Source organism: Lissotriton helveticus, chromosome 6, assembly GCF_964261635.1.
Source record: "Lissotriton helveticus chromosome 6, aLisHel1.1, whole genome shotgun sequence".
NCBI classification, from domain to species: Eukaryota; Metazoa; Chordata; class Amphibia; order Caudata; family Salamandridae; genus Lissotriton; species Lissotriton helveticus.
Genome location: NC_136067.1, coordinates 172,263,313 through 172,279,836, shown reverse-complemented (window position 1 = coordinate 172,279,836; position 16,524 = coordinate 172,263,313). Strand labels below are relative to the sequence as shown.

The following is a 16,524-nucleotide window of genomic DNA, read 5'->3' as shown; positions in this document are numbered from 1 at the left end:
AAACAGACCTAAATCTCCACCAGATTTGTGGGTAGCTCCACTCCTGAGCATTTTTATTTTGCTAGCCCTTCGCCTTACACATGACGGGCATCATTTGAACAAGCTGGTTTTCTGCAGGCCTTTTAGGCCATGCTCGATTCAGTTGATCCCTGCAAAGGATCAGCTCCACATCATAAAAAAGGACTGACTGAGCCTCCAAGCTTTATAAAAATCAAGGACTGTGTGCTTTGTAGACCAATAGGAGCAGAGAGGCGAGTAATGACGGGTAGGGGGTATCTTAGGGACTTGTATGCGAAGGTGAGAATGGCAGGCAGCCCTTCCCTGCCTCTCCCCATGGCCAAGGTAGTTAAGCCGTGGAAGAAAGCTATTAGGGTTTTGGGATGGGGAAATACCCTAACACTTGGGCTGCCCTCTAGGACTGGGGTTTCCTGGTTGAGGTGTCAAAATTGCAGGGATTCCACAAATAGGATGTGCTGGGAATAGAGGGGATATAGGGTACCCCACGGCATGATGTCTTGTGCAGTTCTCCAGGCACAATTCTAACTTTCTACCACACAACACTTTTGATACCTCCAACTCAGACAAGCACCAAGTACAAAACCCATCTTGACCATATACCGAACGAGTCCCGCCTAGAATGCTAAATCCTAGCTGACCCACTCTAAAGGCATGCAGTCTCTCAACTATATAGACCACTAATCAATAACAGGCAGTCCCTCACTAATCTGAAAGAGCAGTGGGAGTGTGACCAGAGTATGCTTGAAGACCAGGATTGATCTGATGAAAGCCAATACACACAAATTGCCATCATGAGAGCAGGCTTCAGACTGACACAACTCAAGATCATTCATAGGGCATACATCACAAGGACTAGACTTTAAAAATCAGAAGAATCTCTACAGACAGATGCCTCTGTCACTGTACACAACAGAGATCATTGATACACACCATGGTCTTGCCCAAATATTAGGCCCTTCTGAGAAGTACAGAAAAGCCTCTCAATGACTGTGGGGACTGTGATAGTCGTTACACCAGGATTGGCTAATCTGGAAATCTGGCGAGAACAAACTTTCCCAAAATAAGATCTCCTCTTTTGAAATACAGCCTTAATGGTGGCAGAGTGACACATAGTCCAGTTATGGGGAAATGAGTGTCCTCCAAAAGTGGTGAAGTGGAAACAAATTGTGAAATGATGCATGAATGTGAGGAGTCTATATACAAGGCTAGGATATGTCCCCGGAAATTTAATAAACTATGAGATCACTGGTGGAAATACAGAGTCGAAGACTGTCCAGGGTCAGCAGAGTCACAACTCTGCAATACCATGGACCAAATAATCAAATAATTTAGTGGGAGAAAGGGATGGACCTTGAGCATCTTTAATGAGCCTGTATGAAGCGGAAACCTCTGCCGCCTACCTGCTTTGCTGCCTGTTTGCCTGTTTGCCGGGGAGTATCATCAGGAGTCCAGCGTGCCTTGTCGGTCCTCTTCCCGCCTCCCGCTGCCTAGCTCTGGTGTCATCTGAGCTCTGTAGGCGAGCGGAGCGCGGTCTGAGGGGGACTGGCTGAACTACATTTCCCATCAGCCAAAGCGGCGCACGCCGCGCCATCCACGCGCCAGGAGGCGTACAAATTGCGCGTCACCCCGGTCGAGGGGTGGGAAGCCCTTTGAAGCGGAAACCTCTGCCGCCTACCTGCTTTGCTGCCTGTTTGCCGGGGAGTATCTTCAGGAGTCCAGCGTGCCTTGTCGGTCCTCTTCCCGCCTCCCGCTGCCTAGCTCTGGTGTCATCTGAGCTCTGTAGGCGAGCGGAGCGCGGTCTGAGGGGGACTGGCTGAACTACATTTCCCATCAGCCAAAGCGGCGCACGCCGCGCCATCCACGCGCCAGGAGGCGTACAAATTGCGCGTCACCCCCGTCTCGCGGGACGCGAGCGGGACGCCGGGCGAAGCCCGGGCCAAGGGCGGGCCCGTTTTAGCCCGTTCTAGACAGTGAGAGACTGGACTGGGCCACCCCTCTTACTTCCATCTGTTAAACTGAACTTTGGCAAGGTAAAACTCACTTATATCCACAGTGTATTATAGTCTATAACTGTTATATAAACCCACAGGGCCTCGCTGTTTATTATTGTTTGCTCATTATGTCCAAGCAAAAAACGCCTGTCACCCCGGCTAATACAATGCACAACTACCTGGTCCAGGTAGTGTCAAAAATTAATACTAATCGGAGGTCCTCCTTGGGCATTGAGGATTCGCCACCTTGTGCTCAATTCAATCAATCAGGGGTAACTCAGTCTGCCGCTGACGATCTCATTTTCCCCGATCTTATTGAGGTTCCAAATGAGCAACCACCCATTGATGTATCCATGGCCCCTACTGACCAACAACTTGACCCTTTTACAGACCTAATTAATCTAGAAGACCAAGATAAATCTGTAACAATTGAGGAGCTTGTTATAGAGAGCAACACTCCCCCCACACCGGTTCCCGCTCCAAGAGCTAAAAAAGGGATTACCAAGGCTCCTCCTAGAAGAGGTGGCCTACGCTCTTGTAAAAATAAACCCGCAACCCCTCCTAGACGAACAAAGAAAAGGATAGAGGATGGGATAAGGGAAGAGGAGTACGAAAATGAAGAAGGGGAGGATACCCTCTTAATTAAGCTTATGGGTACATTAGAGTCTAAACTATTAGGTTTAATGAAACCCCTCATATCAAAAGTTGACCAATTAACTAATAAGGTCAACAAGCTGGAGTCCCTGTTAAGGAAAACTAACGAGGGGGTGGGGGAAATATCAAACTTAGTAGTAACTAAATTTGAACAACTGGAGACGGCGGGGAAATCACTTGGGGTGAACATGAATATTGGCCTACAAGCTCCCTCTGAGCAAGTCCAACAAATTAGCCCCATGCTCGATAACACTCCTGATATGGTCCTAGTTCCAGATGCAGCCCAATTAATGGGCAATACTATCCCTGAGATTCTGAATCCAGAAACTGCCCCAGTTGAACTAATAGTTGAGGCCTCGCCCCTTATTTTAGTACTAGCAAACACACCCTTGCTGAAAATTGGACAGATTGAGTCACCAGATTTCTTAAGAAATAAGGCCCTTCAGTGGCTTAGTAGTAATATGCATATAACTCCCTGGGGCAAGGAAAAACTATCTGACGATCTGCTTACAGCAAGAAGGGTTAGGTGGATAGGTACTAAGGCGAAGAAATTCCAAGGGGATTGTGTGGTCTTGAACTTTAAGGGACCTGAAGTCCTGCCTGGTGTCCTACGGAACATCCTTCCCCCACAACGTAGGACAGCTGAAATAGTTCCATTGACACTGGATTTTTTCTATAGCAGAAGAGGTATAGTAGCCAAACCGAGCATATTAAGAACAAAATGGACAGTTGTGGGAAATAGAAATGCTAGGTCCAATCCAGTATGTGAGTGGGGGTTAAATTTGGACAACCAATATTCTGTGTTAACTGATTTAAATGAGTGTGATTGACTCGCATGTGCCTCCTCTGCCACCCTAGACATGCACCTGGGCCAAAGATATGTTAAGATGCCCATGCTAGACGAGCCTACAATAGTCCCAGATGTATTTCGGACCACCGTCCTAGAGGAAGTAAATAGGATTCAGGGGGGACAGAAAAGGCTATTGGAAGAAATTGAGATGTCACCAACATTGAGTAATAATGTGATACCGGGAATAGATCCTACAGAAACAGTAAAAGCCCCTGATATTGATCATGCTCACACCCTAAAGGCCAAACCGAAATTATCAATTGTCTCATCGAACATAGCTGGAATTTCTAATAAACAAAACATCCCAGACTGGGTCGACTTTACTAACTATTACGACATTGTCATGTTCCAAGAAACTTGGTCGCTTACACCAATTTTCAGGCAAGGGTATTTGAATTTTTACGTCCCGGCTTTAAGAAATCGAGTGGGACGTCCCTCGGGGGGCCTGTTAATCTGGGTACGCCAAACTTTGAATTGTTCGGTTAAACAAAGGTCTATACCCTCTAATGACATTTTGGCACTTGATATCACCTGGCAAAATGGTCAGCAATTAGCCCTGTTTAATCTCTATTCGAGGGGAGTTGCCAGGGGTAAATCATCAGAGACCCTAACGTGCCTTGAGAACCATATTGAATTGCTGCCAGACCCCACCCATATATTAATAGGCGGGGATTTTAATACCACCTTTGAACCCTTGGGTGAGGAGGATAAGATCCTGGCCGAAGATGAGGATACCAAGTGGGGAATCCCCCAACTAGATATCCCAGCAATTAGGAAATGGAGCACGGTAGCAATCCAACTGAAAAGTTTTTGTCTTTCTAGAGGACTTAGAGCAGTCAATGGGCGAGCATTGTCAGATTCCAGGGGGAATCATACCTTTGATAATGGCCGATCAGCCAGTAGGATAGATTATATACTCCTGGATGTAAGGGCTTGGGACAAATTGGTAGATATGGAAGTGAAGGATAAGATTGAAAGTGATCATAATCCATTGTGTCTGACGCTACATACCTACCATGACAAACCCGAGCATCCTATAGAGGATCACATGGTTACGCGGGACCTTGTAAGCTCAAATAACACTCGATATTTGAAGTGGAGCATGCTCCTAGAAGATATTCCTAAACTGGAAACCCTTAGGAAAGTAGTGGTGGGCGAAGTTGCTAAGATTAAGTCTCATTATGGACAGACCGATTTTATTGACTATATGATGGCTGCCCATGAGATACTCTTCTCTAGAATCCAAAGCTTTTTGCTTAAAAAAATATCTACAAATAAAATAAAGAAAGCCCAAGAAACTAGAGGGTGGTATGATAAGAGCTGTAGGGCAGCACGAGATAATCTTAGCAGGGAACTAAGATCAGGAAGGCCAGAAGTAGTAAGGCTGGCAAGAGACCAGTATAGGCAGGTTCAAAAACTAGCAAAGAAGCGTTGGGACGAGGATTGCTGGCGTGAACTAAAGGAGGTTTGTGCCTCCAAGGATTCCAAGCGCTTCTGGGCTTCAGTAAAATGGGCAAAGGGTGGCATAGCACCCCAGCCTGCTAATAATGTCGCAAAAAACAGTTGGATAGAATACTTCCGACCACAGTATGCCCGTAACCCCATGTTTAATAATGTTAGTCCACCTCCGCAAGTCTACTATAAAGTACCTTTATTTGTTGAGAGGGATGTGAGTGATGTTTTGGACTGTGTAGCAGGGGGGAAAGCACCAGGCATGGATGGAATTCCGGCCGATATTTTTCTATCCGATCGGAAGTCATGGTGCAGCTACTTTACAATGCTGGCTAATGCAGTGGCTATGGGAGGGAGAGTGCCTGCCTCATGGAAGGGAGCCGAAATAATCCCTATATATAAGAAAGGTGACCGATCCCAGGCTAAAAATTACAGACCCATTAGCCTGATTGATACAGCACAAAAGCTAATGGGTCGACTGCTGCAAAATAAACTGCAACAATGGATCGACGAAAATAACATTCTGTCATCTTATCAAGCTGGGTTCAGGCCCCTAACTAGCAGCGTCGACCAAGTCCTCCATTTTTTAACAATCTATTGGAGAAATGTTATCCTGAAGAAGGGGACATTGTATGCAGTTTTTGTAGATTTAAAAGCCGCTTTCGACCTGGTCCCCAGGGAAAAACTCTGGCAGACCTTGGCGGACGCAGGCTTAAACCAGGAATTGCTTACACTCCTCGTGCGCCTGCACGAAAATAATTTTGCAAGGATACGATGGGGCAAACAAGGAGATGTAACTGATCCCTTTCCGGTTGAACGTGGGGTGAGACAAGGGTGTGTCCTAGCGCCAACCCTCTTCTCTATTTATATAAATGGTATTGTTGAACACCTAGAGAAGATTGCTAGTGACGCCCCTGTAATTGCCGGCTCCCGTGTGCCAGTTCTCATGTTTGCGGATGATACACTTTTACTTTCCCGCACCCCTAGTGGGCTACAAAAAGTAGTTGATGCCTTTGGTGTATATTGTGATGAGAGGGGCCTAGAATTAAACACCACTAAAACGAAATTCATGTGCCTCAATTTGCAGTCCTCTTTTAAGGGTGTAATAAAATACAAAGGAACACCATTAGAAAGAGTGGACTCCTTCTCATACCTAGGTATCACTCTGCAAGAAAACATGAGCTGGAAGCAACACATAACTACAACCCTACTAAAATTTAGACAACTAGCAGGTGCCATCTCATTAAAACATCGTACCTCATTGACAAAGCCGGTAAACTGCGTGATGGAAATATATTCCATGAAAGTCCTGGGGGCTTGTTTATATGGATCGGAACTATGGGGTTTTTCAAACCTGAGTGAATTGGGCCGAGCAGAAAATAGGTTTCTAAGAGGGATCACAATGGTCCCCCAAAGTACGCCGACAATCCCGTTAAAACTAGACCTGGGAAGAAAATCTGTTGAGGATGTAGCGAGGCTCCGGCCCCTCCTATATTGGAGACGAGTTATGGTGACCCCAGAATTCAACCATTATGCAGCAGCATTGAGGGATGTCATCAAATTTGATCGTTTCCATATTATCCCATGGTTAAGGGAGTTGCGGGGGCTCCTTACAAAAATGAAATTGGACTATTTATGGGACAACAATGACCTAGCTTGCTTTCCTACTAAGGAAAAGCTAAAAGAGCTATACTGGGAAATGGTATATTGTACAATGTTTAGTGGCAGTACAAGCGTAAATTTAACATCTCGCTTTTTAAATGCAAAAATGTATCCCTCCTATGAGCCTTTTTGGGACCTTATTGAAAAACCATACGATAGAAAACTTTACTTTCAATTCCGCATTGGTACACTACCTTTGAATGCGTTTAAGAGGCATTGGTCCCCGGCATGGGATGAGAATTGTCACCATTGTAAAGAAGAAACTGAACATATCGCCCATTTCTTGTTTTGTTGTCCACTGTATTTGCCCCCTAGACGTAAGTGGTTAAATCCGGTGTGCTCAAAGTTGGGTACCCGAAGCCATTCCGAAGCCCTTAGGATACTCGAAACAGATTGTTCAACATTGCTTGTGGTTGGTGTAGCAAAATTTTTGGCTTGGTCATGGCTAATCCGTACTCGATCATTAACGGCTATTGCATTACAATGAAATTATGTATATCCTTAATCCTGTTTTTGCGACATGGGACTATTGTCCTTTGTTTTCTAATGTAAAGGAATTTAAATTTTTTTTAAAATGCAATAATGTGTGTAATTTTGATGTACTTTTTATCATGTCTTATTCGGCATTTAATGTTTAATATGTATTTTTAGAAGTATTTTTATATCTAGTATTTATTGTATAGGGTTAGGTGAATGCTTTTATGACAAATGTCGAATAAAGCTTTATAAATTGAAATTGAGCCTGTATGGAGCAGAACAAGTGAAGACCCGCAAAGGTACTGAAAGCAGGTCATGATTGTAGAAATGTTGTCATGATCCAGTACTGCATTACATGCATGTGCCATGATGTATAATTGGCTTACTCAATTCCATTCTAATAAAGAGAAATAAAAAAATAAAAACCCAGAGAGGGATTGGGCCATCCCATGTATTCTATCAATAATAATTTTTATTATTACAACACCAATAATAACAATATGAATAATACTAATTATGTTTATTATTTTCTTGCCATTTAGATTCTAAGTTTAGTAAATAATGTGTGTAACTGTTACCCAGTATAATGGCCTTTTATTTAACAACCACAGAAATATGAAAGGCCTTGCAAGGAATCTAACATTTGAAAGGTAGATTACACCAAATGTCAGGAGCATGTGCTGAACTTGCAGAGCAATTTGACAACCTATCCCCTTCTGCTTGGCCAGTTAAGGGGGGCTGGGTCAACTATGAAGCCCCAGGATGTATCCTATCACTCCTTACTTGAATCCAGGAGGATTGTGACTGGACATGTGCCTATGATTTGTCCTGGATCTGACACTACGTTGGATTCATTATTGAAACCGGTGTAGGACTGAGTGAGAGCCTTCCTTTCCTGTGTTCACAGTGCCGGGATGCCCCTGGGTACCTGCGCGCGATACAAATTTTATATAATAATAATAATAATAAACTATCAATGTCTGTCTCAGATTTGGTCAGTTGAATCTGTCAAAAGACCTTGTACCACCTCTGGATGGAGACGCCATTGGTGATCAGCTAGGCATCGACAGCTGAGTTTGTCCGAAATGGGGTTAAGAAAGCCTGCAAGATGTTGAACCACCAGGAAAATGCCCTGATGTCACAGTCATATTCAGAGACGCAGGGTCTCTTGACAGAGGGTCTTGAACCCACCCAACCTTGTTTGTTGCGATGCCACATGGCGGTGGTGTTGTCAGTGAACACCTGATCTAGCTTTCCCTTGATAGGAGGTTTTCAGTGTCAGTCAGATCCCTCTCGGCTCCAGCAAGTTTATGTGGAGCGGAGATTCTGCTGGAGACCAGAGTCCTCTGATGCCCACCTTCCCTAGATGACCGGCCAAGCCCAGGAGTGATGCATCGGTTACTACAGTCCGCTCTGGCTGGGGAGTGGTGTCTGCCGCTGTTCAATTCGCAGCTCGTCCGCACCACTGCCGATCTGCTGCAGTTCCCTCCAATATCTGGACCAGGTAGGAGAGATTTTCCTGATGCTGCACTGACTGGGACTTCAGGCCCACTGCATAGCCGGTGTATACCAAATGGCATGTGTTACCATCAGGATGTAGGAGGCCATGAGACCAAGCAGCCTCATAGTCGGTCTCACCAAAATCCAGGCTTTGAGCCTGAAACGTCAGAATCATAGCCTGAATATCATGAACTCACCATTCCAAAGGATAGGCCAAAACTGCACTGTATCCAGAACAGCTCAGATGAAAGAGCCCGTCGGTCATAGGCACTTTGGACCACCAGAGAATGCAAGAGGTCTGCCGTAGTCTAGAGGTGGGAGATGAGTTCCTGGGGCAAGCCCACCTTCAACATCCAGCCATTGAAGCAGGGGAAGACTGGAACCACTTACCTCCACAATGAACTGCAACCACCATCATAACCTTGGTGGACATTCGAGGGATGCTGGTAACATCAAACGTGAGCACAGTGAACTGATAATACTCATGGACCACGTGAACTGCAGGTAGCACCTGTGCTCAGGCAGGAGGGGAATATGAAAGTAGGCGTCCTGCAAGTCTAGCACAACCATCCAGTCTCCAGGGTCTAAGGCAGACCGATGCCGAGCTAACGTGAGTATCTTGAATTTCGTCTTCAGAAAGAATTTGAGAAGGTGCAGGTCTAAAATAGGGCGGAGGCCTCCATCCTCTTTGGACACCAGAAAGTAGTGAGAATAGCAACCATAACAAACTTCTGATGCTGGCACACTCTCAATGGCTCATTTAGCCAAAAGAGCTTGTACTTCCTGATGGAGCTGGAAGAGCTAGTGTTCTGTCAGTCAATCTGAGGATGGTGGCTTGGGCGGCGGGGTTTCTAGAAAACATATGGTGTAACTCTACTGAACGATCTGAAGTACTCTTTGTCCGACGTTATGGACTGCCAGTGGGGCAGCTGATGTCGGATCCTGCCTGGTTTCTGAAAAGACCTGTGTTTAGAAGGGCATATCCATAAGGGATGCCTGGATATCCCCCAAAATGTTATGTTAATATGTTTTATATAGTGCACAGCTGCCCCAAAGAGGCGTCCCGGCGCTGAAGCAGGAAACAGAGGCTGGGAAACCGAGAAAGCACTAGGCTATGGGGAAAAGATAGGTTTTAATAGCTCTGCAAAAGACCAAATAATTTTCCATAGCACAAATGGAGTATGGTAGAGCAGTCCAGAGCTTGGCAGCCAGAATACAGAAAGAGTGACCGCCCGATCGTACCTTCCTTGTACAAGGCACAGTACCAGGTGTTGTCCAGTAGAGCGAAGCTGGCGCATAGTGCGGTAAGGTGACAACAAATTGGTCAGGATGGTCGGAGAGGAGAGTTTCAGGATTTTAAATGCAGTGCAGAGGACCTTAAATTCTACTCGGTTGGCAAAAGGGAGCCATTGCAAACGACGGATGGCCATAGAGGTGGGACAGGTTCTGGGAAGGTCCAACAGGGTTCTAGCCGCCGCATTTGTCACTCTGCAGTCTCAGGGTCTCAATCTTGTTCACCCCTAGGTACAGTGCATTGGCATAGTCCAGTCTAGATAGAATAGAGGCCTGGATAATCATTTGCCTGACTGGTGGGTCAAAGAACCCAAGCAGTGGTTTAAGTCCCCTAAGTATGCCAAAAAATTTCCCCATGACGTTTTCGGTTTGGAGCTGAAAACTAATTTACCCAGACTCCAAGATCTTTCACCGCCTGCTTAGAAGTAGGTGCAAATCCCAGTATGGTTGTCCACCACAAGTCCCCCCCATATCTCTTGATGATTGCCCACCAACAGGATCTCTGACTTGTTGGAGTTCAGTTGAAGACAATTATCTGTCATCCATTTGGCAACAGCCATGAGATCTTCACAAAACTTAGATGCTGCAGTCGGAGAGGGCTACCACTTGCTGTGTATCATCAGCATATGATACAATGGTAAGCTCTCTACTCCTTGCCAAGACTGCCAAGGGTTGAACGTAAAGATTGAAAAGGAAAGGGTTCAAGACAGAGCCCTGGGGGACCCCTTAGCTATCGGCATGGTACGGCGAGGCAAAAGGGGGGGCTATAACCTGGAAGGTCCAATTTGAAAGAAAGGACGCGCACCAGGTCAAAGCGGAGCCCACAACACCTGCTGCTTCTAACCTGCGTAACAAGATCTGATGAGAGACCGTGTCGAATGCGGAGCTGAGGTCCAACAGAATGAGCGCTGACGTCCCTCATCCAATGAGAGCCTGAGGTGTTCTGGGACAGCCAGGAGAGCAGACTCCGTACTATGGCCTGAGCGAAAGCCATTCTGAGAGATGTCCAAACAGTTGTCTTCCAGAAATCTGGCACGGATGGAATGGACATAAGTCTCAGTGTTTTTAGCAATCCATGGGAGGAGAGATATCAGGCAATAATTTTCCAGTTTGGCTGCTTCGAGGGTGGGCTTCTTAAGCAAAGGAATCACCTTAGCTTGCTTCCCAGAATTAAGGACTATCGCACTCCACAGAGAGTTGTTAATCACATGTCTTAGAGGTGACAATGGCAAACGTAACGATCTCATGAACTGGTCAGGTTTAAGAGGATCGGAGGGGGAACCTGATTTGATCTTGGAACACACTAACCGTAGATCGTCCAAAGAAACCTGCGGGAAAGAAGCCAAAGTATGAGCAGGGGACTGACCTGGAGCAGGGTCGGAACTCGTGGCAGTATGAGTGAGGGATATATAAATGTTCGACTTTTTCGAAAAAGAATGTAGCCAGAGCCTCACACTGCTCGATAGAGGAAATAGAGGGCACAGCCGGGAACACCCGTGCAAAAAGCCAGTCTATCTCAGCCAGGCATGTCATCTGAGTGCCACTGACAATGCAATTGTTCTTACTAGCAAGTAGGTCATATTAAGTCTGCAGCGAATGGTGACCTTTGCTGCATCTCTGCCATCAGCAGTAGCGTGTGACATTATGGCTCAGGCATCCTCAGTACTTGCATAACATAATCCCAAATCGTATGGGTGTATCAGCCAAAAGTCAATCAGTGTTCACCGACCACAGTGCAAGGCTAGCAGAAGAGAACATTCCCTTACCAAAGAGGTCCAACCTCTTGGATTCCCTATCCAGGGGTGTGGTAGGGAACGCACCAGGGTTGACTTCCGACATTGGAGGCCTGGGTAATCAGGCTCTTGGGGATGGGGTGCTAGGTGAGGAAAGCTGGATTCCCGGAGGGGAGTAATGGCGGCTCTGAGGGGGTTACTCCTGGCTGTAGTGTCTTGACTGCCACCGAGGATAGCCGCCCGTCTCACCACCATAGGCCCTTCCTCCGTAGTCACTAGGAGAAGAGACCAGGCCAGAGTTTAGGGAGATGTCCAGACCACTGGCATCCACCAGTTCCTCCTACCAGTTATCATGGTCACCCTCAAGGTGCGGTAACTATATGGATCCTCAGATCGTCCCCAATCATACTCCTCTCATGGCCTGTTGAAAAAGGAAGACCATAGCTCTGGCTCAGAAAATCAGGTTCTGACCAGCGCCGAACTCTGCATTGGACGCTGCTGGTCTGGCTCCGACTGGAGTCTGGTATGATGATGGGATCAGCACCGCCAGGTATGAAGTTGCTGGAAGGGGATGCGGGGAAGGTTGGGGTCTTGTGATCAGAGTCGTCCTGGAGGATCCAGGAGGCCCAACTGGCGCAAAGGGCAGACCCGCCACTGGAAATACAGTGGGGGGACCCACCAAACAAATGGGGCCCTAAGGCACTCCAGAAGGGTCAGTTGTTTTTCTAAGACCCTATCATAGGCAAACGATATACACACACATATACACTCAAACACATGCTTGAATAGGAATATATATTCTCAGACGAAACGTTAGTGGATGTTAAAGTACATGTTAACAAAATAAGGGCTCTGTGAGAATAAAAAACATTACTTGCGGTATTAAAATACAAATTAAAAACATAGCTATTAGGATTATGACACCCAGCTCATCCTCTCCCTCACGGAAAACCCCAAAGACACCAGACTCCGCTTCCAGGAAGGAATGAAAGACGTTGCGGCTGGGATGAGCAGCAGCTGCCTTGAGCTCAACTAGGAGAAGACTGAGGTCCTCACCCTCGGACCCTCCCCTACCGCTTGGGACAACACCTCGTGGCCCCCTGCCCTCGGAATTCCCCGACCCCTCCTGACCACGCCCAGAAACTTGGCATCATCCTCAACTCTTCTCTCACCATGATTTGCCAGATACATGCCATTGCCGCCAACTGCTTCAACTCCCTCCGCATCCTTCGCAAGACTTTCAAGTGGATCCCACCTCAAGCCAGAAAGACAGTCATCCACGCACTCATAACCAGCAGATTCGACTACGGAAACGCTCTCTACACTGGAATCAACAAATCCCTGCTACACAAACTCCAAACCAATTCAGAACAGCGCGGCCAGACTCGCCCTCGGCCCCCCACAGCCCAAGCATGACCAAACACCTGTGAGATGTCCACTGGCTCCCCGTAGAGAAGAGAGTTACCTTACAGCTACTCACCCACGCCTACAAATCACTCCACAAACTTGGATCCAAATAGCTCAACAAAAGAGTCTTTCCACATACCCAAAAGAAACCCTGGCTCTGCCGACCTTGCCCTACAGAAACCCTGCGCATCCGCAGAACCAAAACCGGTGGAAGAGCTCAAGACCTGGATTTTCGAATAACCCGGAGCTGCCCCCCCCCCAGTGCCTCACAGGTGAGTGGCGCGTTACTAATTCCCTGATTGATTGATGATAAAAACACAAACACTCTGCTTAATGCAAAAACAATAATTGATGGACGGAATATTGCACAATGGCAAAACATTCACCCCCAGTCACAGATCTGTGTTTAATCCATCATTATGTTGCTCACCACACCACCCCAGTTCAGACATGGCCATATGCAAATCAGTCTTGACCCTGTGCCTCATGGGAACAGTCCAGCCTGAACTGCCAAGCGATGCCTTCTCTGGACCAGAATCAAGCATCCTAGGACCGGTTTCTGACTATCAGCTGTCATCAGCCAGGATAGCTTGATTCCAGTGGCTGAAGACGGCTGATAGCCAGAAATCATGAGGCACAGGGCCAAGACTGGTTTTCATAAGGCCATGTCTAACTGGGGTGGCTTGGTGAGCAAAATAAAGATGGATTAAACCCAGATCTGTGACTGGGGGTGAATGTTTTGCCATTGTGCAACATTCCATCCATCATCTTGCGTGTTTGCTGTTCACCCTATGTGGGAATGGTATATGCCCAGACGTGGGTCCCGTGCTCACTACGCCACTGGAGTCAAGCTATCCTGGCTGAAGACGGCTGATAGCCAGAAACCGGTCCTAGGATGCTTGATTCCGGTCCAGGGAAGACATGGCTTGGCAGTTCGGGCTGGACTGTTCCCATGAGGCACCGGGCCAAGACTGATTTGCATATGGCCATATCTGAACTGGGGTGGCTTGGTGATCAAAATAACGATGGATTAAGCCCAGATCTGTGACTGGGGGGAATGTTTTGCCATTGTGCAACATTCCATCCATCATCTTGTGTGTTTTGTAGTTTAGCTTCACTGCCATTGACCTCTTCCCAACATCTTAAAAGAAAGCCCCATGCTCCAGAGATTGTAATATCTACACTGCAGCTGTGGGAGGGATGGGAGAGGAGACGTACACTAACCAAGCAATGCTGGGGATTATGGCCTGTTCTCATTCAGGTTGGGGAAATAAAGACTTCGAAAAAGCAGCACTATCTTGGAAAGGCACTTTGTCTTGTGTGCTGTAATCGTAACACAGTCTTTGAAAAATATTTTCCTTAATTTTAAGTCAATTTAAAATGATGAATTTACAAAAAACATCAATAAACAGGCAGACTTTATGAAAAGTACTATTTGTTTCTTATTTTAATATGAAATAATTTTCCAATATTTTAACTTAACACACATTTATGGCTATGACGACTTTCTGGCTAACTCGAGTTTATGGCACAGCTTCTCACAGTGAATTAGGCAAAGGGTTGTTACATTATGGCATTGGTGCACACTTGTTCAGTTCCCAAAAACGTTCACAACCAAGAACTCACTAAGCGCATTATTCGTGAAATCTCGAACAAGGAGGCAAAGTACTGTTCTGCAGCTTGGAACAAGTTCCTGCTCCTTCTGCTGAAGCGGTACAAAAGGGGGGTGGTGATGGACGGAGCATCAGAACCAATCAGACACTCACACCCAGTCAAAAGATCTGGGTTTGATCCATCACCGTTCTTTAGCCCACTCTGCCACCCCAGTTCAGACATGGCTATATGCAAATCAGAGTGGGCTAAAGAACAGTGATGGATCAAACCCAGATCTTTTGACTGGGTGAGTGTTCGAGTGGTTCTGATGCTCCGTCCATCACCACCCCCTTTTGTACCGCTTTGGCCGCCATAAGTGTGGCAGGTGTGGAGTCCCTTGCTCACTTTGCCACTGGATTCAAGTAAGCCGGGCTGAAGACGGCTGGAATGCCAGAAACCGGTCCTCGGAAGCTTGTTTCCGGTCCAGGGAAGGCATGGCTTGGCAGTTCGGGCTGGACTGTTCCCATGAGGCACAGGGTCAGACTGATTTGCATATAGCCATGTCTGAACTGGGGTGGCAGAGTGGGCTAAAGAACGGTGATGGATTAAACCCAGATCTTTTGACTGGGTGTGAGTGTTTGATTGGTTCTGATGCTCTGTCCATCACCACCCCCTTTTGTACCCCTTCTGCTGAAGCAGCACCGACTGAGAGTGCAAAGTAGCAAAGAAATATAACATGTATTTTTAAGTCAAATGATTTGTGCGTTAGTAAGAATTTATGAAAATTTCGAAAATGTATTCGCACTTTTCCCCCCCCCAATATCAATGTGGAATAAGGTTCTGTTGGTGTGGCACAAGCAAATATATTTGCTGCTTTGCAAAATGTTTTGGTTAATAAGCATCTATGGCACATGTTTAAGTCAAGGAAACAAAGGGAATAATTGTTGCAATATGGGGAATCTATCTAATGAGATTCATTTCATGGCAGATGTGCACAATGTGCAGGAGCAAAATGTGGTCACTCAAGCTCAGTAGAGCCATTGGCTGAAGTAGTCTGGACCGCTGCCCCATGTGGTGGTGGGGATATGACAATTTAACTGACCAATGGATGAAGAGGTTTGACTCAACACCCCATTTTGTAAGTATATACATTTAAAATAAATAAATAAATAAGTTGCCAAAATTCTGCAGTAGTCATAAAGTACCTGGCTATAGGGTCTTTCCAGTCTCCTCTTTTGTTAGCTTGCCTGGTTCTGGCAAATTCATTGGCCCGAATGCTGCCATACATCCCAAAATGAAAGCGCAACCATTTGCAACTCGTCATCTCCCTGGCCAGCTCTGTGGATGCCCTATTCTTGACTGTTCCCAGTGACTCAGACAATTCCTGCTCATTATCTTGCCGCATCACATGGTTTCCCGGAGGGTGCATGGTGCCTTCTGAGCTTGGGCCAGCTTCCAGGTCTTCACTAGTAAGGTCATCACTCGTTGCTGATCCCAAATCTGAACCGAATGCAAGGAACAAATTCTTTCCATGGACCTAGAAGAGAAACTGTATTTTTTAGTTAAAATATGTATTTTTGACACAAGTTCAATTAGGTCACGTTTGATTGTTTCTTTAAGTTATTCTTTCTAGTGCCAACACACTTCCTAAAATATCCTTTCAACATGGTGCAAGACAGTTTCTTACCCAAGCAAGACGCTATGGAAGGATTGACAATCACTTTCAAAGCCAAATTACAAAATAAAACAGAAATAATCGACAAACGAAAACCATTAAGATAGCGGAGCAAGGATATCCATTCACTTTGGAAATCCACGTGTTGAGAGAAGGTCAGAAACTCACCTTCAAATAGTTAAATGCACCCTCTCTTCCTTCCATGGCCAATTTAATGAC

The 16,524-nt window shown here is 46.2% G+C and overlaps 1 protein-coding gene across 1 annotated transcript in view; it reads right to left on the bottom strand.

Moving 5' to 3' along the window:
- NEIL2 (nei like DNA glycosylase 2) overlaps positions 1 to 16,524 on the bottom strand; it is a 301,109-nt gene that overhangs the window by 67,363 nt on the left and 217,222 nt on the right. The window contains exon 3 of the mRNA XM_078646716.1: positions 15,836 to 16,167. Coding sequence (XP_078502842.1) covers positions 15,836 to 16,167 — 332 coding nt within the window. The remainder of the gene's footprint in view (positions 1 to 15,835; positions 16,168 to 16,524) is intronic.